Source organism: Entelurus aequoreus, linkage group LG01, assembly GCF_033978785.1.
Source record: "Entelurus aequoreus isolate RoL-2023_Sb linkage group LG01, RoL_Eaeq_v1.1, whole genome shotgun sequence".
Lineage (NCBI taxonomy): Eukaryota > Metazoa > Chordata > Actinopteri > Syngnathiformes > Syngnathidae > Entelurus > Entelurus aequoreus.
In genome coordinates, this window is record NC_084731.1 from 20,029,751 (window position 1) to 20,053,708 (window position 23,958).

At 36.8% G+C, this 23,958-nt stretch overlaps 1 protein-coding gene across 5 annotated transcripts in view; it reads right to left on the reverse strand.

Annotated features, from left to right (window-relative positions):
- LOC133648883 (solute carrier family 41 member 1-like) overlaps positions 1-23,958 on the reverse strand; it is a 46,734-nt gene that overhangs the window by 14,354 nt on the left and 8,422 nt on the right. For all 5 annotated transcript variants that reach the window (XR_009825946.1, XR_009825947.1, XM_062045418.1 and 2 more), the window contains 7 exons: positions 22,400-22,507; positions 19,165-19,236; positions 14,184-14,328; positions 13,966-14,112; positions 8,894-9,038; positions 8,735-8,814; positions 839-973 (listed from right to left, as the gene is read on the reverse strand). Coding sequence is in view for 3 of the 5 variants with exons in the window: in XM_062045418.1 (XP_061901402.1) it covers positions 839-973; positions 8,735-8,814; positions 8,894-9,038; positions 13,966-14,112; positions 14,184-14,328; positions 19,165-19,236; positions 22,400-22,507 (832 nt within the window). In the remaining 2 variants the exon portion in view is untranslated. The remainder of the gene's footprint in view (positions 1-838; positions 974-8,734; positions 8,815-8,893; positions 9,039-13,965; positions 14,113-14,183; positions 14,329-19,164; positions 19,237-22,399; positions 22,508-23,958) is intronic.

A 23,958-nucleotide genomic window follows, 5' to 3' on the forward strand; every position in this document is an offset into this window, starting at 1 on the left:
ATGTCTGCATCTTGGGGTTCGTCACCACCAATACTTGACAGCAAGTATTATACAGTAGACTTTGCATGCAGTTGCAATTCCAAGGCATAAGATGGCAGTCGTGTATAGGCTACGGTGTGTTGGCCAATCAGGAAGTAGTCTTTGCTGTTATGCGGAATGTGCTAGTCCAGTCTTATGCGGAGCCCTACAAAGTGTCATACTGTAAATGTTTGATTGTGCATCTTAGTTGTTGTTTTGATTGCCAAATCTGGAGGTGTTGAAATCGCCATGTAAAAACACTAATGCTAATCATTAGCCTGTCTATGGCATTTCCAATGTAAACTAGCATCGAGTTAGCGCTTTTTTAAAAGGTGCGTTTTCATTTTTGAGGGCTTTGTATGTTCGATTTGTTGGCATGGAAAACTAACTTCTACTGCTGCGTTGCTGAGTACGCTCTGAACACTGTGCTTGGTCTGGACCCGGGTGTGACGCCATGTGCAACAAAGGTACCAAAATGTGATACGGCTTACATACTGTACCGACGGAATTAAGTCGATACCTGTAAAAATACCTAATTTGGCACCTATTCCTGTTGAGAAATACAAATGTTGTTTTTGTCGTTTGAGGTCTGAATACTTGCCAAGTTCCCGCCTGCTGCTGTGTTACAAAGTTGCATACCGCCACCCGCTGCATGGAAAGGTAACAACAAGCTAAAATCACGCCAAATGTGTCTGTGGCGGACCATTGTAGGAATGAGAACCACTACAGGTGAGTACAAAATGCTCGAGGTCAATCAAATCTGACAGCTTAGTCTTCACATTTATATCTACAATTTGTATCATTTTCTGGTGGCTCTGACCTGAGGAGCAGAAGGTACCACCAGGTCCTGGACACTTCATGGTCATTTTGAACGGCAGAGCTCCAGGAACACTCCAACAGTGCAGGTAGGTAGACATCCTGCTGGCTTGGATGGCGACCAGATTGCCTCCCACACCTGCTTTGACAAGCGTTGTCAGTGTTGTATATGCAACAGTAAACACAGACAAGAGTGTAAAAGTACATGGAACACGTTTTACCATCAAGGTTAATGTTCTGCAATATTCATGTACTCTGAATAACCCTAGAACGGGGGTCGGCAACCGCGCGGCGCCATAGTGGCTCCCTGGAGATTTTTCAAAAACGTATTTAAATGGAAAAAGATGAGTGGAAAAATATATTTTTTGTTTTAATATGGCTTCTGTAGGAGGACAAACATGACACACACCTTCCTAATTGTTAGAAATCCCACTGTTTATATTATACATGCGTCACCGATAAGCGCAGTTTTGTCCTACTAATTTTGTCGGTCCTTGAACTCACCTTAGTTTGTTTACATGTTCAACTTTCTTCTACGCTGCCACAGAAAGACGTTTTATGCTACTCCTTTGTCTCATTTTGTCCACCAAACGTTTTATGCTGTGTGTGAATGCACAAAGGTGAGCTTTGTTGATGTTATTAACTTGTGTGGAGTGCTAATCACATTTGGTCACTGCATGACTGCAAGCTAACTGATGCTAACATGCTATTTAGGCTAGCTGTATGAACATATTGCATCATTATGCCTCACCTGAGGACACCAGGGCACCACTTCAGGTGGGATGGAAAAATCCATACAACACGTCACAGACGACTGTCATGACGAGGTTTTCGCTTACTGCGGGGTCGTTCTCCCAGGAAGGCAAACGGACGACTCCGTACAGGACTTGCAGGTAGGAACGTAATTTAATTTGAAGAAACAATCAACGAGGTACAAAACAGAAAACAACCCGAAGGCAAGCCTGCCTATCGCACGCGGAAGCTAAGGCAAAAACTTAGGACATGAAACTATAGACATGAACCTCATGAAACAAACACAAAACTGTGGCATGAAACAACTAACATTAACTATGGCATAGAACAAACACGAAACTGTGGCATGAAACAACTAGCATTAACTATGGCATGGAACAAACACGAAACTGTGGCATGAAACAACTAACATTAACTATGGCATAGAACAAACACGAAACTGTGGCATGACACAACTAACATTAACTATGGCATAGAACAAACACGAAACTGTGGCGTGAAACAACTAACATTAACTATGGCATGGAACAAACACGAAACTGTGGCATGACACAACTAACATGAACTATGGCATAGAACAAACACGAAACTGTGGCGTGAAACAACTAACATTAACTATGGCATAGAACAAACACGAAACTGTGGCATGACACAACTAACATTAACTATGGCATAGAACAAACACGAAACTGTGGCATGAAACAACTAACATTAACTATGGCATAGAACAAACACGAAACTGTGGCATGAAACAACTAACATTAACTATGGCATAGAACAAACACGAAACTGGGGCATGAAACAACTAACATTAACTATGGCATGGAACAAACACGAAACTGTGGCATGACACAACTAACATTAACTATGGCATAGAACAAACACGAAACTGTGGCGTGAAACAACTAACATTAACTATGGCATAGAACAAACACGAAACTGTGGCGTGAAACAACTAACATTAACTATGGCATAGAACAAACACGAAACTGGGGCATGAAACAACTAACATTAACTATGGCATAGAACAAACACGAAACTGTGGCATGAAACAACTAACATTAACTATGGCATAGAACAAACACGAAACTGTGGCATGACACAACTAACATTAACTATGGCATAGAACAAACACGAAACTGGGGCATGAAACAACTAACATTAACTATGGCATAGAACAAACACGAAACTGTGGCATGACACAACTAACATTAACTATGGCATAGAACAAACACGAAACTGTGGCGTGAAACAACTAACATTAACTATGGCATAGAACAAACACGAAACTGTGGCATGACACAACTAACATTAACTATGGCATAGAACAAACACGAAACTGTGGCATGAAACCAATAATGACGCCAGGACGACTGACTGGCAAAGGCAGGATTAAATAGTCCTCTGATTAGAAGCAGGTGCGCGTCCCGAACACCAGAGGCAGGTAAAAATCCTAAGTAGCCATGGTAACTAAAACAAACTCAGGTGTCAAACAGGAACTAAAAGAGTCCAAAACTAACAGAACATAACAAACACATGATCCGGACCACGGATCATGACAACGACGTCACGCTAACATCACGTGACACCTCTGATGAAGGCTGCAGAAGCAAAGTAGCCGAAACTTGTCGTCGGGTACAAAACTTTACCTTACTAGCCTGTATAAATCAATCATTTATAAATAAACATCAGTAGGCTAAATGAACCTCTTCAACATATCATTATGCCTCGTTTGTAGGTATATTTGAGCTCATTTAATTTTCTTTTCTTATGTCTTTTGTGTATTTAATTTACATTTGCATGTCTCAAGTCACGACACATTATCTGTATGCAATATTGGCTGCATTTCAGATAGTAGTTTGTGTGCCATGTTGTTCCAGACCACAGCAAACATTACCCAGCTTGGAAAGATCGTAAAATATCCATTAGAAGAAGATAGCCTGCCGTTTCCTTTTAACTTGGACACACACATCTATACCTTTTTGGTAATTCTAAACCAGTCATTTCCAGGAGTTATCTCACCCTCCGTTTTACTAAAGTTTTCCAAAGTTGTAAAAATGTGTAGAATAAATTAATCAGCATTTCTGCCAACAAAGATTTGCGTCGGCCTGCAACAGACACATGGTCATTTTGATATGGGGCGGTATAGCTCGGTTGGTAGAGTGGGCGTGCCAGCAACTTGAGGGTTCCAGGTTCGATCCCCGCTTTCGCCATCCTAGTCACTGCCGCTGTGTCCTTGGGCAAGACACTTTACCCACCTGCTCCCAGTGCCACCCACACTGGTTTAAATGTAACTTAGATATTGGGTTTCACTATGTAAAAGCGCTTTGAGTCACTAGAGAAAAGCGCTATATAAATATAATTCACTTCACTTCACTTGATAGTAGGCTAATATAGACACTAACATCATGTGTTGCCTTCATTATAACACTTGTATAAGGCTTTTACTTTTTTGCGACTCCAGACATATTTTTTTTTTGTATTTGTGGTCCAATATGGCTCTTATAACATTTTGGGTTGCCGACCCCTGTACTAGGTCAACCCAAAATGTTGAAAGAGCCATATTGGACCACAAATACAAAAAAAAATATGTCTGGAATCGCAAAAAAGTAAAAGCCTTATACAAGTGTTATAATGAAGGCAACACATGATGTTAGTGTTTATATTAGCTATATTAGCCTACTATCAAAATGACTTTAAAAGTCTTATATAAGTATTATAATGAAGACAACACATGATGTAAGTGTCTATTAGATATTTTAACCTACATACAGCTAGCCTAAATTGCATGTTAGCATTGATTATCTTGCAGTGACCAAATATGCCTGATTAGCACTCCAACAAGTCAACAAAGCTCACCTTTGTGCATTCACGCACAGCATAAAACGTTTGGTGGACAAAATGAGACAAAGGAGTGGCAATAAAACACGTCTTTCTGTGGCAGCTTCGGAGAAAGTTGTACATTTAAACAAACTTTTGAGTAACAGTCCACACAACGGTGAGTTCAAGGGCCGCTAAAAAATTAGTAGGACAAAATGGCGCTCGCCAAATACTCTCATCAGTGGAGCATAAACACAAACATATTAAACAGTGGGCTTTCTAACTATTAGGAAGGTTTGTGTCGTGTTTTTACTCCTACAGAAACCATATTACAACAAAAATCTTACTTTTCACCCCATTTTTGTTCCATTTCCATACATTTAAAAAAAAAAACTACATGGAGCCACCAATGCGGAGCTAAAGAGCCGCATGTGGCTCTAGAGCCGCGGGTTGCTGACCCCCGACCTAGAACTACATGGGCATGGTCGCAGAGTTTTCCAGCATGGGTGTGAATCGGACCAAAACGTGAGGATTCGTTCAACGCTACAGGAAGTGAAAGTGCTGCACTGGAATGCAAATGCACTTCCTGTATCGGGAGACCCAATTCATGCAGAAATAGTTTGTGGTGAGAGTTGCAGCTGCATGGAAGAGACGCTGCACAAATAAAAGACTGAATGCAGTCGGATCAGGCGAGAACGCTGACAGAATTACAGTGCAGCCAAAAAGTACTCACAGCGCTTTACTTTTTCCACATTTTATTTTACAGCCTCATTAGAAAATGAAATAAAACATGTTGCCCTCAAAGTTCTACACAATACCCCATAATGTCAATGTAAAAACGTTTTTATTTTTTCAAATGTATTAAAAATAAAAAGTCACATACACATACACACACACACACACACATATATATATATATATATATATATATATATATATATATATATATATATATATATATATATATATATATATATATATATATATATATATATATATATATATATATATATATATATATATATGTATATATGTATATATGTATATGTATATATGTATATATGTATGTATATATGTATATATGTATATATGTATATATATATGTATATGTATATGTATATGTATATGTATATATATATGTATATATATATATATATATATATATATATGTATATATATATGTATATGTATATGTATATGTATATATATATGTATATATATATATATATATATATATATATATATATATATATATATATATATATATATATATATATATATATATATATATATATATATATATATATATATATATATATATGTATGTATATGTATGATTTAAACAAAACAAAAAAAAGATCATATGACAGCTTTACTTATAACACAATGCCCGGTCAATGTTTTGTTTGGATAGCTTAGCATATATTGACCTACTCTGAAATTATTTTAGCGTATTTAAAGCACAAAATGTATCAAAGTGGCATCCTTCCAATTTTTCAGCCTTCCAACCTGCTTGTGACATTAAGAAAAACAGAAAAAGAATGTGACAGAAGAAAGTTACATTTGTATTTATCGACATGTTTGTTGTTTTTTGCTCATATTTTTGTCAAAAAACAATAAAATCCCAGAGCAATACAAAATATTCCAAATTTTTTATGCATGTTGGCATTAAATTTGATGCATTTTTTGGACTAAACCTAATCGGGAAATAAATTGTCCATGTATGCAAATAGAAAGTGCTGTTACTCACAACTTTATTTGGCCCCGTATACATAGATACGAAAACTGGCAAACATTCGGGGAGAAAATGAGTGAAAAACCGACTCCCATAAAAAAATAGGGCAGTGGTTCTCAAACTGTGGTAGGCAGGCTCCATCTAGTGCACCGGTGTCAAACTCAAGGCTTTTAATTTTATTTTTAAGCCTGGAAATAATATGTATCAATAAAGTACTGTAACTTTTCTTACTAAATGTATTCTTTCTTTCTATTTTGGGAGAGAGAAAAAATATGTACTCCATGTAATCGCAAATTATGTTAACTTAAAGGCCTACTGAAAGCCACTACTACTGACCACGCAGTCTGATAGTTTATATATCAATGATGAAATCTTAACATTGCAACACATGCCAATACGGCCGGGTTAACTTATAAAGTGCAATTTTAAATTTCCCGCTAAACTTCCGGTTGAAAACGTCTATGTATGATGACGTATGCGCGTGACGTCAATCGTTGAAACGGAAGTATTCGAACACCATTGTATCCAATACAAAAAGCTCTGTTTTCATCGAAAAATTCCACAGTTTTCTGGACATCTGTGTTGGTGAATCTTTTGCAATTTGTTTAATGAACAATGAAGACTGCAAAGAAGAAAGTCGTAGGTGGGATCGGTGTATTAGCGGCTGGCTGCAGCAACACAACCAGGAGGACTTTGACTTGGATAGCAGACGCGCTATCCGATGCTATCCGCCGACCGCACGGATGATCGGGTGAAGTCCTTCGTCCTTCCGTCGATCGCTGGAACGCAGGTGAGCACGGGTGTTGATGCGCAGATGAGGGCTGGCTGGCGTAGGTGGAGCGCTAATGTTTTTAGCATAGCTCTGTGAGGTCCCGTTGCTAAGTTAGCTTCAATGGGGTCGTTAGCAACAGCATTGTTAACCTTCGCCAGGCTGGAAAGCATTAACCGTGTAGTTACATGTCCATGGTTTAATAGTATTGTTGATTTTATGTCTATCCTTCCAGTCAGGGGTTTATTTATTTTGTTTCTATCTGCATTTGAGCCCGATGCTATCACATTAGCTCCGTAGCTAAAGTGCTTCGCCGATGTATTGTCATGGAGATAAAAGTCACTGTGAATGTCCATTTCGCGTTCTCGACTCTCATTTTCAAGAGGATATAGTATCCGAGGTGGTTTAAAATACAAATCCGTGATCCACAATAGAAAAAGGAGAAAGTGTGGATCCCAATGAACCCTTGTACCTAAGTTACGGTCAGAGCGAAAAAAGATACGTCCTGCACTGCACTCTAGTCCTTCACTCTCACGTTCCTCATCCACGAATCTTTCATCCTGGCTCAAATTAATGGGGTAATCGTCGCTTTCTCGGTCCGAATCGCTCTCGCTGCTGGTGTAAACAATGGGGAAATGTGAGAAACCTTTCAACCTGCGACGTATCGCTACTTCCGTTACAGGCAAGGCTTTTTTTTATCAGCGACCAAAAGTTGCGAACTTTATCGTCGATGTTCCCTACTAAATCCTTTCAGCAAAAATATGTCAATATCGCGAAATGATCAAGTATGACACATAGAATGGATCTGCTATCCCCGTTTGAATAAAAAAATTTTATTTCAGTAGGCCTTTAAATATTGTCTAATTATGCAAAAATATATTATCAAACATTCAAACCCTTTTTTTTACATAGAAATAAATACTAATAATAATTATTTCAAAGCAAGTTATCCATCAAATTGTGCAATGTAAATGTAGCAATAGATTTTATGGTTAAATTGTGAAATTTACTGTGGTTTTTAAAGCATTTTTCTCTAAATGGAAAAAAAAACTGTACTTTTTTTTTTCTGTAATAAACTGTGGTGCTGTTTTGGCATTTACAGTAATTCACTGAAAAATCTACACTTGTTGATTTGCGGCAACCAACCAACAAACTGGCAACTCATTTGCCAACATTTTACTGTAAAATTGCATTTTTTTTAATTTACAGTAAAAAAAAAAAAAAAAAGTACATTTTACAGTAAAATTCTGGCAAGTTAGCTGCCTCTTTTTCTTCTTTTTTTTTTGTTTTTTACCATAAAAACAGCAGTACTGTTGTTCCATTTACAGTAATATACACTAAATTTTGAGGTGAAATTATTGCAACTTACCATATTTTTTTTTACATTTTAGTTGGAAAAAATCTACTAATAAAATGCATTAAAAAAACGGTGTAATAGTATTCACTGTTAGAAGCGGCCTTCTGGGGCCAAACATAACTGCGATGTGGCCCTCAGTGAAAACGACTTGGACACCTCTGATATAGTGGTACGTCAAATAATCACTCGATTAAAGCACTTACTTGTCTACATTCAAACACAGTGTTACTGTTCAAACTGTAGGTAATGTTACAGTGTCCAAAATATTAAATATACTTACCTTGTTTTTTAATGAATACTTAGGCTTACTACGCTACTGTATTTTGTGGTCGGTCATTATGGTGGTACTTGGTGAGAAAAGTTTGAACTAGTGCGTACAAAAACCAACGTGTTATTGTACGTGTGGTATCGTTTTTTTGAGATGTTTTGGTTAATTAAGGTTTTTGAGACCTCGTATCTCACTCACCATTGATGACGGGTGTAAAAACTGCCATCCCCTCAAAGTTTGGATCGCTCACTGTCCTATCCAGGATCAGACCACCAATACTGGGGGAAACGGCAGCACGGGAGTCACATGAATGCCGGGTCTTGTCGCGGGCAGAGAGAAGGAAACATACCAGCTCACCTGCTGATGGACATGGCCAAGATCACCGGCTGCCAGCCTGACCTCAAGACCTCTGTGACGGGCGGAGACTGGCGGGCGACGAGCACGCAGACCGGCACCAGAAGCAGGAAGAAGCCACACACTGCAGGAGGTAGGTACCACATGTCTGGACAGAATACATAGGTCATATATTTCTATATCATTAAACAGTCCTTTGGAAGAAACCTCGCAGGTGGACATTGCTGCCCTCTTGTGGCTACAACCACATTATTCAACTCATGTGGGATTTCTTTTTAACTGAAAACTAAGATTGTTCCTATCAGGGTTCTATGCTGCCGATTCCAATAGCACAGAGGTGTCAAAGTCGTTTTCACTGAGGGCCACATCGCAGTTATGTTTGGCCCCAGAGGGCCGCTTCTAACAGTGAATACTATTACACCATTTTTTAATGCATTTTACTAGTAGATGTTTTTTAAACTACAATGTAAAAAAGAATATGGTAAATTGCAATAATTTCACCCTAAAATTTAGTGTATATTACTGTAAATCGGGGGTCGGCAACCCGCGGCTCTAGAGCCGCATGCGGCTCTTTAGCGCCGCCCTAGTGGCTCTCTGGAGATTTTTCAAAAATGTATGAAGAATGGAAAAAGATGAGGGGAAAAAAAATCAATTTTTTTGTTTTAGTATGGTTTCTGTAGGAGGACAAACATGACACAAACCTCCGTAATTGTTATAAATCACACTGTTTATATTAAATATGCTTCACTGATTCAAGTATTTGGCGAGCGCCGTTTTGTCGTACTTATTTTGGCGGTCCTTGAACTCACCGTATAGTCTGTTTACATGCATAACTTTCTCCGACTTTCTAGGACGTGTTTTATGCCACTTCTTTTTCTGTCTCATTTTGTCCACCACACTTTTAACGTTGTACTTGAGTGCACAAAGGTGAGTTTTGTTGATGTTGTTGACTTGTGTGAAGTGCTAATCAGACATATTTGGTCACTGCATGACTGCAAGCTAATCGATGCTAACATGCTATTTAGGCTAGCTATATGTACATATTGCATCATTATGCCTCATTTGTAGCTATATTTGAGCTAATTTAGTTTCCTTTAAGTCCTCTTAATTAAATGTATATCTCATGACACATGTAATATGGCTTTTAATTTTTTGCGGCTCCAGACAGATTTGTTTTTGTTTTTTTGGTCCAATATGGCTCTTTCAACATTTTGGGTTGCCGACCCCTGCTGTAAATGAAAAAACAGTGCTCAGTTGCCAGAATTTTACTGTAAAATTTACATTCGTTTTTTCACTGTAAATAAAAACTGCAATTTTACAGTAACATTTTGGCACCTGAGCTGCCAGTTTGTTTGTTTTTTACCACAAATCAACAACTATAGATTTTTTTCGGTGTATTACTGTAAATGCCAAAACGACACCACAGTTTATTACAGTAAAAAAAAAAAGTTTGTTTTTTTTTCATTTAGAGAAAAATGCTGTAAAAGCCACAGTAAATTTCACAATTTTACCAATACAATCTATTGCTACTTTTACATTGCACAATTTGATGGAATTACTTTGAAATCATTATTATTAGTATTTATTTCTATTTAAAAAATGGGTTGAATGTTTGATAATACAAAATGTTTTTGCATTTTATTTGAATTAATTTTTTTTAACTAAAATGTAAACAAAATATGGTAAGTTGCAATAATTTCACCTTAAAATGTAGTGTATATTACTGTGAATGGAAAAACAGTACTGCTGTTTTTATGGTAAAAAAAAAAAAAAAAAAAAGGCAGCTCAGTTGCCAACATTTTACTGTAAAATTTACATTTGTTTTTTCACTTTAAATAAAAACTGCAATTTTACAGTACAATTTTGGCACCTAAGCTGCCAGATTGTTTGTTGTTTTTTTTTACCACAAATCAAGAACTGTAGATTTTTTCGGTGTATTACTGTAAATGCCAAAACGACACCAGTTTATTAGAGTAAAAACAAATAACAGTTTTTTTTTTCATTTACAGAAAAATGCTGTAAAAACCACATTAAATTTCACAATTTTACCATTAAAATCTATTGCTACTTTTACATCGCACAGTTTGATGGATAACTTTGAAATCATTATTAGTATTTATTTCTATTTAAAAACTGGGTTGAATGTTTGATAATACAAAATGTTTTTGCATTTTATTAGTAGATTTTTTTAAAACTAAAATTTAAAAAATATATGGTAAATTGCAAAAATTTCACCTTAAAATGTAGTGTATATTACTGTAAATGGAAAAACAGTACTGCTGTTTTTATGGTTAAAAAAAAAAAGGCAGCTCAGTTGCCAACATTTTACTGTAAAATGTACATTTGTTTTTTCACTGTAAATAAAAACTGCAATTTTACAGTACAGTTTTGGCACCTGAGCTGCCAGTTTTTTTTTAGTTTTTTTTTTACCACAAATCAAGAACAGTAGATTTTTTCGGTGTATTACTGTAAATGCCGAAACAACACCACAGTTTATTACAGTCCAAAAAAAATTACAGTTTTTTTTTTCATTTAGAGAAAAATGCTGTGAAAAAGACAGTAAATTTCACAATTTTACCATAAACTCTATTGCTACTTTTACATTGCACAATTTGATGGATAACTTTGAAATCATTATTATTAGTATTTATTTCTATTTAAAAAATGGGTTGAATATTTGATAATACAAAATGTTTTTGCATTATGAAATTTTTTTAAAAACTAAAATGTAAAAATATATATGGTAAGTTGCAATAATTTCACCTTAAAATGTAGTGCATATTACTGTAAATGAAAAAACAGTGCTCAGTTGCCAGAATTTTACTGTAAAATTTACATTTGTTTTTTCAATGTAAATAAAAACTGCAATTTTTACAGTACAATTTTGGCACCTGAGCTGCCATTTTTTTTTGTTTTTTTACCACAAATCAACAACTGTAGATTTTTTCGGTGTATTACTGTAAATGCCAAAACGACACCACAGTGTTACAGTAAAAAAAAATTACATTTTTTTTTTTTCGTTTAGAGAAAAATGCTGTAAAAACCACAGTAACTTTCAAAATGTTACCATAAACTCTATTGCTACTTTTACATTGCACAATTTGATGGTTAACTTTGAAATCATCATTAGTATTTATTCTATTTAAAAACTGGGTTGAATATTTGATAATACAAAATGTTTTTGCATTATTACATTTTTTTTAAAACTAAAATGTAAAAAAAAATATGGTAAGTTGCAATAATTTCACCTTTAACATTTAGTGTATATTACTGTAAATGGAAAAAAAAGTGCTCAGTTGCCAGAATTTTACTGTAAAATGTTCATTTGTTTTTTCACTGTAAATAAAAACTGCAATTTTTACAGTACAATTTTGGCACCAGAGCTGCCAGTTTTTTTTTTTGTTTTTTTTACCACAAATCAACAACTGTAGATTTTTTCAGTGTATTACTGTAAATGCCAAAACGACACCACAGTGTTACAGTAAAAAAAAAAAAAAAAAAAGTTGTTTTTTTTTCATTTAGAGAAAAATGCTGTGAAAACCACAGTAAATTTCACAATTTTACCAATAAAATCTATTGCTACTTTTACATTGCACAATTTGATGGATAACTTTTAAATCATTATTAGTATTTATCAGCGATGAATCACGCTTTTCCATCTTGGAATCTGATGGACGAGTCTGGGTTTGAAGAACGGTACATTATGGACTGCATTGGGCCGAGTGTGAAATTTGGTGGAGGAGGAATTATGGTGTGGGGTTGTTTTTCAGGAGTTGGGCTTGGCCCCTTAGTTCCAGTGAAAGGAACTTTGAATGCTCCAGAATACCAAAACGTTTTGGACAATTCCATGCTCCCAACCTTGTGGGAACAGTTTGGAGCGGGCCCCTTCCTCTTCCAACATGACTGTGCACCAGTGCACAAAGCAAGGCTTTTGGAAGAATGGTTGAAAATTCCTATAAACACATTCCACAATCCGGATGGTTCTTTTCCTCTTTGGTCCGGAGGACACGACGTCCACAGTTTCCAAAAACAATTTGAAATGTGGACTCGTCAGACCACAGAACACTTTTCCACTTTGTATCAGTCCTTCTTAGATGAGCTCAGGCCCAGCGAAGCCGACGCCGTTTCTGGGTGTTGATAAACGGTTTTCGCCTTGCATAGGAGAGTTTTAACTTGCACTTACAGATGTAGCGGCCAACTGTAGTTACTGACAGTGGGTTTCTGAAGTGTTCCTGAGCCCATGTGGTGATATCCTTTACACACGGATGTCGCTTGTTGATGCAGTACAGCCTGAGGGATCGAAGGTCACGGGCTTAGCTGCTTACGTGCAGTGATTTCTCCAGATTCTCTGAACCCTTTGATGATATTACGGACCCTAAATTCCTTGCAATAGCTGGTTGAGAAAGGTTTTTCTTAAACTGTTCAACAATTTGCTCACGCATTTGTTGCCAAAGTGGTGACCCTCGCCCCATCCTTGTTTGTGAATGACTGAGCATTTCATGGAATCTACTTTTATACCCAATCATGGCACCCACCTGTTCCCAATTTGCCTGTTCACCTGTGGGATGTTCCAAATAAGTGTTTGATGAGCATTCCTCAACTTTATCAGTATTTATTGCCACCTTTCCCAACTTCTTTGTCACGTGTTGCTGGCATCAAATTCTAAAGTTAATGATTATTTGCAACAAAAAAAAAAGTTTATGAGTTTGAACATCAAATATGTTGTCTTTGTAGCATATTCAACTGAATATGGGTTAAAAATGATTTGCAAATCATTGTATTCCGTTTATATTTACATCTAACACAATTTCCCAACTCAAATGGAAACAGGGTTTGTAGTTTATTTATATAGATATACATATGTATATTTATGTATGTGTATATATATATATAATATATATATATATATATATATATATATATATATATATATATATATATATATATATATATATATATATATATATATATATATATATATATATATAATGTGTGTATGTGTATGTATATATGTATGTATGTCAGATTCCTTATTTAACTTGTGACGTCTCCCCACCCCTGATCTAGACCCTCACCTCTGTAGCACAGGAAGAAGCTGCTGATCCCTGCCAGCAAAGACAAAGTGATGAGGTCACCCAGGCTCGCAGCGATGGGCGTGGCTACGTTATCTGGGTTGATGCCCACTCTCCTGGAGCACACGATCACCGCCACCATCACCAGACCTGGCCAAGGACAAGATGAAGATGATGACCAGGTACGTCCTTACCACCGGCGGTTATTGTGTTGGTCTGACCGAGAGTTAGCGCGGCCACGAAGGCGGTGGTGACGCTGCTGACACACAAGATGGCGGCGTGAAGAACGTCGACTTTCCCTCTGCTCACAACTCCGAGACTCACTGCCGCCACGGCTGCCAGGAAGCCAACAACTGTAGCCTGGACCTTCACAGACGTACATCAGAGTACATTTCATCATTTTTAATGGGACACCTATAGCAGGGGTGTCCAAAGTGCGGCCCGGGGGCCATTTGCGGCCCGCAGCTAATTGTTTACCGGCCCGCCACACATTCTGGAAATACTATTGTAAAAATAAAAAAGAACATTAAAAAAAGTGGAATGAGGTGAAATCTAACGAGAAAAAGTTGCAATGTTGACACAAAAGCTGCCATGCGGGCTGTTTTTTTTTTCTTTTGTCTTTCTTTATTTTTCTTTTTTTGCCATTGCTCAAAAAAAAAAAAAAAAGACAAAAAATCCATATATATATATATAGAATTATTTTCAGGGCTCCAATTACTTCAAATATTTCACTTTAAAATGTTTTATGTGGTAAATATTGCATATATTGTGTAGTAGCCATATAAAAACATCAAAGTTTTCTTTGACAAAAGCGCATAGAACAAAAAAAATAATAGTTCCAGCATAAAATGGACAGATATATCTGAAGTTGATCTCGTAACTTAAGTGTTGAAAGTAAAAGAAAAACCTAATAAAAATGTATCACTTTATGAGTGGGGCACCTTTTGGATCCCAAATATATTTAGTGATTTTTTATTTATCTTTTCACTGTGATTACTCAAAGATATGAAAGAATTAAAATCAATGGTGTTCCTGCATTATTGATCTTTTAGGGCTCTAATTACTAAATACTGCATATTTCAGTTTTACTATAAAAAAAACTAAGTTGTTTTTGACAGAAAAGCCATAAAACATTTTTTTTAATTTGTATTACTTTATATCAACTTGAAGTTGATATAGAGATTTACTGTAAGCGTTAAATAATTAAAAAAAACAAACAATAATCTGACTTATTTTTAACAGTTTAATGACTGAGACCCTTTATGGTCCCCGGGACCCCTAAAGGTAAAATAAATAAAAAAATCCATATATTTTGTTATGGTTTGAAAATGAAAATTATAAAAATGGCCCCCACATGCTTAAATTTTTCCGTGTGCGGCCCTCAGTGGAAAAAGTTTGGACACCCCTGACCTATAGGAACAGGAAGCCTAAACCTATCATAAAAGCACGCCCACAAACATGCAGGCCAAATGGGCGAGGGACGATGGAGCTAAAATACGGCCCAAAGTTTTTGACTTGAAAAAAACCCCTGAAAAATCTAGTTTTGATCAAATAAGTGTGTTTTGAGATAAGAGCATGTCTCTTGCCTAATTGCTGCCTTTGACCCGTCCTTGTTTTGCTGAGTGCCAAGCAGGGAGGTAATGGGTCCCATTTTTATAGTTTAAAAATGGGACCCATTACCTCCCTGCTTGGCACTCAGCATCAAGGGTTGGAATTGGGGCTTAAATCACCAAAAATGATTCCCGGGCGCGGCCACCGTTGCTGCTCACTGCTCCCCTCACCTCCCAGGGGGTGGTTAAGGGTGATGGGTCAAATGCAGAGAATAATTTCGCCACACCTCGTGTGTGTGTGTGACAATCATTGGTACTTTAACTTGAACTTTTTAACAGTGACTCACTCAAGGTCCGCTCATACTATCCGGTCTTGAATGGAAAGATGAACTTTATTGTCATTGCGCTTAAAAAGCACAACAGTATGACATTTTCAGTACAAACCCGTCCAAGAACAGACACAAAGTTACAGGATAGATAGAACGGGAACACTGATCGGGTCGCCACATCAGCGGCGCCATGTAAACTCCTGAGTGAGCTTAGTTTGACACCAGGAAAAAACCTTAAGGACAATAACATTATATGACATGTTTGTATACATTACTGCTTTGCACACTCTTGGCATTCTCTCGGTGAGCTTCAAGCACACCTGTGAAGTGAAAACCATTTCAGGTGACTGCCTCTTGAAGCTCATGGAGAGAATGCCAAGCGTGTGCAAAGCAGTAATCAGAGCAAAGGGTGGCTACTTTGAAGAAACGAGAATATAAAACATGTTTTCAGTTATTTCACCTTTTTTTTGTTAAGTACATAACTCCACATGTGTTCATTCATAGTTTTGATGCCTTCAGTGACAATCTACAATGTAAATAGTCATGAAAATTAGGGATGTCCGATAATGGCTTTTTGCCGATATTCCGATATTGTCCAACTCTTTAATTACCGATACCGATATCAACCGATACTGATATATACAGTCGTGGAATTAACACATTATTATGCCTAATTTGGACAACCAGGTATGTTTGAAGATAAGATCCTTTTTTTTTAAATTAATAAAATAAAATAAGATAAATAAATTAAAAACATTTTCTTGAATAAAAAAGAAAGTAAAACAATATAAAAACAGTTACATAGAAACTAGTAATTAATGAAAATGAGTAAAATTAACTGTTAAAGGTTAGTACTATTAGTGGACCAGCAGCACGCACAATCATGTGTGCTTACAGACTGTATCCCTTGCAGACTGTATTGATATATATTGATATATAATGTAGGAACCAGAATATTAATAACAGAAAGAAACAACCCTTTTGTGTGAATGAGTGTAAATGGGGGAGGGAGGTTTTTTGGTTTGGTGCACTAATTGTAAGTGTATCTTGTGTTTTTTATGTTGATTTAATTAAAAAAACAAAAAAAAACGATACCGATAATAAAAAAAACGTTACCGATAATTTTTGATATTACATTTTAAAGCATTTATCGACATCTCTAATGAAAATAAAGAAAACCCATTTAATGAGAAGGACACAGGTACCGGTACCAATATGTATTTCGATACTTTTCTAAATAAAGGGGAACACAAAAATGGCTTTATTTTAATAAAACATCTTACGGTACAATTTTGTTCTTAAATAAAATATTGAACATATGAAACAACTTGTCTTTTAGTAGTAAGTAAACAAACAAATTTGTCTGCGGACGTATGCAGTAACATATTGTGTCATTTCCCTTTCTATTATTTTGTCAAAATTATGAGGGACAAGCGGTAGAAATTATTATTTTTTAGTATACTTGTTCATTTACTGTTAATGTCTGGTTATTTTCTGTTTTAACATGTTCCATCTACACTTGTGTTAAAATGTAATAAACACATATTCTTCTGTTGTTTGGATACTTAACATTAGTTTTGGATGATACCATACATTTATGTATTTATGTAGGGACGGCGTGGCGAAGTTGGTAGAGTGGCTGTGCCAGCAAGCGGAGGGTTGCTGGTTACTGGGGTTCAATCCTCACCTTCTACCTTCCTAGTCACGTCCGTTGTGTCCTTGGGCAAGACACTTCACCCTTTGCCTCTGATGGCTGCTGGTTAGCGCCTTGCATGGCAGCTCCCTCCATCAGTGTGTGAATGTGTGTGTGAATGGGTGAATGTGGAAATACTGTCAAAGCGCTTTGAGTACCTTGAAGGTAGAAAAGCGCTATACAAGTATAACCCATTATGTACTTATTTGACACCATGGAGGCGAGGATTAGTGATTTAGAAGTAAGTAAAACACTGACGACTGCGGATGGACGTTAGCCGCTAGCTAGCTAGCCATGTATAAAGCACCTCTTCCTGAGGGTGTTTCAGTGTTATAACTTCACATTTATCGTTAGTTTTTTAGCCAAAATGCGTCCATTCTCCCTTTTCTGTCTACACACCGGGTCTGCCTGTAAGTACTCTGTGATTGTGCGTTGCCGAACATGCTCCTCTGTTCACAGCAATGCCAGTTTAAAAAAAAAAGAAAAGGAAACCGGTACTTTTTAGATAATAGTACCATTTATGATTCATTAGCATCGCGGTACTTTACTAGTACCGGTATACCGCACAACCGTACTTCAAAGTGTGCAGTTTTTTACTAAAATAAGGGTTTTTTTCGGGTCTAGAATCAATTATTCATGTTTCTATTGATTCTTATGGGGAACTCTGCTTCACTATACAAACTTTTCGGTTTACCGCCATGTTGAAGACCAGTGTTTCCCACACATTCATTTATTTGTGGCGGCCCGCCACAAAAGAATTACGTCTGCCACAAATTAAAAAAATAAAAAATAAATGTAATATATATATATATTTTTGTCCTGTCCAGCTTCTCAGGCAAATCATATAGTTGATGTAGATGCCCATATAGGCTGTTCAGATTTACTTTACAAAAGAGAAGTGTAGGATACTTCTCTTGTTGCCTTATTTGTATTTGACCACTACTGTTTTCTGTTTATTTGTTACTGACTGTGGCAGGACACCTCTACCTCTGTTTCACTTTATGTTGCTGGTAAATAATATGGTTGTAGTAGTAGGCTAAAGTTAAATTATTTAGTATGCACTAATTAAAGGGGCAGAGCTTTAAGAGACATTTTAGCTTTTATATTTTATAGGATATATTTTTTGTAAGAACCACAATTAATAAACATATTTCAGTGAATAATTTATTGTTCAAATCTGTATATAAATATGTACATAAAGTGTTGTAATTATATTGTAAAATGGATGGATGGATGGATGGATGGACGTTTAAAACAAAACTGTTATTATTAATTAGTAAGTATACATTTTTTGAGCCTTTTTAGAGAAAATCATATCATTGTAGTAAATTATGCAAATTACTCGATGATGTCATGGTGACCACGCCCATAGCCACGCCCATAGCCACGCCCCCACCGCCACAGGTATCTTGGCAGTTTATGGGAAACACTGTGAAGACCTAATTAAGTGTGTTATTCGAAGTTCCAAAGTAGCTCCATGCATGTTATCTGGTGTCCGCCAAAATATAACGATAATAACGGCATATTGTGTGTGTGTGTGTGTGTGTGTGTGTGTGTGTGTGTGTGTGTGTGTGTGTGTGTGTGTGTGTGTGTGTGTGTGTGTGTGTGTGTGTGTGTGTGTGTGTGTCACCTGAATGAGAGCCAGATTACAGCTAACTGTCTTCCACAGCTGCTGAGGCTCCTCCAGCTGCCCGGTGTTGGCCTGTGGGTTGGAGGAGCAGAGTTGTTCTGCACATAAGCAAACAGGTCGGTAATCTACAGTCGTGGTCAAAAGTTGTAAAGAACATAATGTCATGGCTGTCTTGAGTTTCCAATCATTTCTACAACTCTTATTTGTTTGTGATAGAGTGATTGGAGCACATACTTGTTGGTCACAAAAAACATTCTTGAAGTTCGGTTCTTTTATGAATTTATTATGGGTCTACTAAAAATGTGAGCAAATCTGCTGGGTCAAAAGTATACTTACAGCAATGTTAATATTTGCTTACATGTCCCTTGGCAAGTTTCACTGCAATAAGGCGCTTTTGGTAGCCATCCACAAGCTTCTGGTTGAATTTTTGACCACTCCTCTTGACAAAATTGGTGCAGTTCAGCTAAATTTGTTGGTTTTCTGACATGGACTTGTTTCTTCAGCATTGTCCACACGTTTGAGTCAGGACTTTGAGAAGGCCATTCTAAAACCTTTATTCTAGCCTGACTTAGCCATTCCTTTACCACTTTTGACGTGTGTTTGGGGTCATTGTCCTGTTGGAACACCCAACTACGCCCAAGACCCAACCTCCGGCCTGATGATTTTAGGTTGTCCTGAAGAATTTGGAGGTAATCCTCCTTTTTCATTGTCCCATTTACTCTCTGTAAAGCACCAGTTCCATTGGCAGCAAAATAGGCCCAGAACATAATAATACCACCACCATGTTTGACGGTAGGATGGTGTTCCTGGTATCAAAGGCCTCACCTTTTCTCCTCCAAACATATTGCTGGGTATTGCGGCCAAACAGCTCAATTTTTTTTTTCATTTGACACCACATGGACAAAGATAAGACCTTCTGGAGGAAAGTTCTGTGGTCAGATGAAACAAAAATTGAGCTGTTAGGCCACAATACCCAGCAATAGGAACACCATTCCTACCGTCAAGCACGGTGGTGGTAGTATTATGCTCTGGGCCCGTTTTGCTGCCAATGGAACTGGTGCTTTACAGAGAGTAAATGGGACAATGAAAAAGGCAAGGCAAGGCAACTTTATTTGTAAAGCGATTTTCATACACAAGGCGGACTCAAAGTGCTTCACAGACAACAAAGTGAAATGAAAGAAAAAAAAGCAAAATTAAAATGCAGACAATAAAAATAAAAACAGTGCGGACGTTAAAAGTTAAAAGATTAAAAGATTTAGCTGAAAGCTAAGGTGAACATAAAAGTCTTCAGTCTAGTTTTAAAAGTAGTCAGAGTTTAGGAAAGTCTGACATCTTCAGGAAGTTTATTCCAGCTATTTGTTGCATAGTGACTGAATGATGCGCTCCCTTGATTTGAGTTTACTCTGGGAACCGCTAACAGATTGGTCTCAGAAGATCTTAGTGATCTAGAGGGCTTATATAGTGGGAGCATATCAGGGATATACTTCGGCCCTAGACCATGTAGTGATTTATATGTGAGCAGGAGGATTTTCAAATCAATTCTCTGATGTACAGGGAGCCAATGTAAGGATTTAAGAATTGGTGTAATGTGCTCACATTTTTTGGTCTTTGTTAGAACTCTAGCAGCAGCGTTCTGAACAAGCTGTAGCTGCCTGACAGTTTTTTTGGGAAGACCTGCAAGGAGACCATTACAATAGTCTAGCCTACTGGTAATAAAAGCATGTACAAGTTTTTCTAAGTCTTGAGCTGACATGAGCCCTCTAAGTCTTGTTACATTTTTGAGGTGATAGTAGGCCGATTTTGTTACTGATTTGATGTGACTGTCGAAATGTAAATCAGAATCTAAAATAACCCCAAGATTTCTGGCTTTATTTGAGGTTTTCAGGGACAGTGATTGAAGGTGTTGGACGACTTTAAACCTTTCTTTTTTTAGCACCAAAAACAATTATCTCAGTTTTATCTTCATTTAGTTGTAGGAAAAAGGAGGATTACCTCCAAATTCTTCAGGACAACCTAAAATCATCAGGCCGGAGGTTGGGTCTTGGGTGCAGTTGGGTGTTCCAACAGGACAATGACCCGCAAACACACGTGAAAAGTGGTAAAGGAATGGCTAAATAGAATAGAATAGATCTTTATTGTCATTGTACATTGTACAACGAAATTGCAAGCAAACTAATTTAGTGCAAATCAGGCCTTTCCCAAAGTCCTGACTTAAACGTGTGGACAATGCTGAAGAAACAAGTCCATGTCAGAAAACCAACACATTTAGCTGAACTGCACCAATTTTGTCAACAGGAGTGGTCAAGAATTCAACCAGAAGCTTGTGGATGGCTACCAAAAGCGCCTTATTGCAGTGAAACTTGCCAAGGGACATGTAAGCAAATATTAACATTGCTGTATGTATACTTTTGACCCAGCAGATTTGCTCACATTTTCAGTAGACCCATAATAAATTCATAAAACAACCAAACTTCATGAATGTTTTTTGTGACCAACAAGTATGTGCTCCAATCACTCTATCACAAAAAAATAAGAGTTGTAGAAAGTATTGGAAACTCAAGACAGCCATGACATTATGTTCTTTACAAGTGTATGTCAACTTTTGACCACAACTGTATATTATCTATAATGTTATTCATTTATAAAATAAAATAAAGTACAACTAAACAATAAATATAAAACATACATTCACCCTAATAGCATAAACTTAACCCGCTATGTTGTTTCCACAGTTTTAGACGATACCTCACCGTCAATATGACTACACTTTGTCTATTATGCAAAGTCCCATTTAAAGTTGTTCTGGAAAAATCAATCAGTAGGTGCATTCTGGTGAGTGCGGCACATTGATTTTTTGTTGACGTACAACACAGGCCTAAGGTTTGGACACACCTTCTCATTCACAACACAACTGATGGTCCCAACCCCGTTGATAAAGCAAGAAAGTCCACTGATCAACCCTGATAAGGCACACCTGTGAAGTAAAAACCATTTCAGGTGACGACAGAGAGAATGCTAAACAGTAATCAGAGCAAAGGGTGGCTATTTTGAAGAAACTAGAATATAAAACATGTTTTCAGTTATTTCACCTTTTTTCTGTTAAGTACATAACTCCACATCATAGTTTTGATGCCTTCAATGACAATCTACAATATAAATAGCCATGAAAAAAAAAAACACATTGAATGAGAAGGTGTCTCCAAATTTTTGGCCCGCACTGTAAGTTTCCACTCACTGCTGTTGACAGTCTGGATGCCAGCGTCATCTCCAGATTCCCCTTCAGCCCCACTAGAGCTGGAACCAAGATAAACACCTCGGAGATCTCTTGAAACACAGCCCAGTGCTGAAAACAAAGCACAGTGTCTCCTTTTAAAGATCAATAGATGCCACCTTTTTTTGTACACATTTGGGAAGTAAAGCAATTTTTTGTATTTATTAATAAGTCATTTCACTCTCAAAATTTGACCCTGGTCTGAAAAGACGAACGTTGTGAAGAAATGTCCACAAGGGGACAATAAAACATGACTACTTCTAGATCAGTGGTTCTTAACCTGGGTTCGATCGAACCCTAGGGGTTCGGTGAGTCGGGCTCAGGGGTTCAGCGGAGGTCAAAACACACCCGACTCATCGTGTGAATAAAAACTTCTCCCGATCGGCGTATTACGGATACGGCAACAGCTGACTGGTCAGGTGTGTAATTTGTTGTGAGTTTATGCACTGTGTTGGTTTTGTTCTTTGAACAAGGTGATGTTCATGCACGGTTCATTTTATGCACCAGTAAAAAAAACATGGTAACACTTTAGTATGGGGAACATATTCAACATTAATTAGTTGCTTATTAACATGCAAATTAGTAACATATTGGCTCTTAACTAGTCATTATGAAGTACTTATTAATGCCTTATTCGGCATGGCCTTAATATAACCCTAACCCTAACCAAATAACTCTAAATTAAGTCTTTGTTACTTAGAATATGTTCCCCATACTAAAGTATTACCAAAAACATATAACTTTGTCTTGAATTTGAAAAAAAGCATTTTATTTTTCACTAAAGAAGGGTTTGGTGAATGCGCATATGAAACTGGTGGGGTTCGGTACCTCCAACAAGGTTAAGAACCACTGTTCTAGCTTGATGCTAATTCACATTGGATTTGTCATAGACATGTTATTGATTAGCATTAGTGATTTCAACGCCTCCAAATTTGGTCAAACTACAACTAAGATGCATGTTACAAAATTTGATTGATTGATTGACACTTTTATTAGTAGATTGCACAGTACAGTACATATTCTGTACAATTGACCACTAAATGGTAACACCAGAATAAGTTTTTCAACTTGTTTAATCACGTTAATCAATTCATGGTAACAAACAGCTGATGTGTAATAAGCACAATACGTACTATACAGACACTTTGTAAGCTGCAACATTAGACTAGACTGGCACAAGACTACTTACTACACACTGTAGTCTATACACCACTACCATCCATCAACATCTTTGAGTTGTAACTGTCAGTCTACTTGTAAGAAAACTCACAAATGTAAGAAAACAGGAAATAACTGTACAACCATCATCATAATCAACTCCTTTTTAAATTAAATAAAAAATAGATTGTATTATGAAACTATTAACTTTCAGTAACACACACAAAAGTACCAAAAATCTTATTATTAGGTATTAGTACCGTAAAGGTAAAAGGTACTAGGAGTTGTGAATCTTTGGGCACCATTCGATTCGATTCTTGGGGGGTAACAATTCGATTCAGAATCGATTCTTGATTCAAATTCAA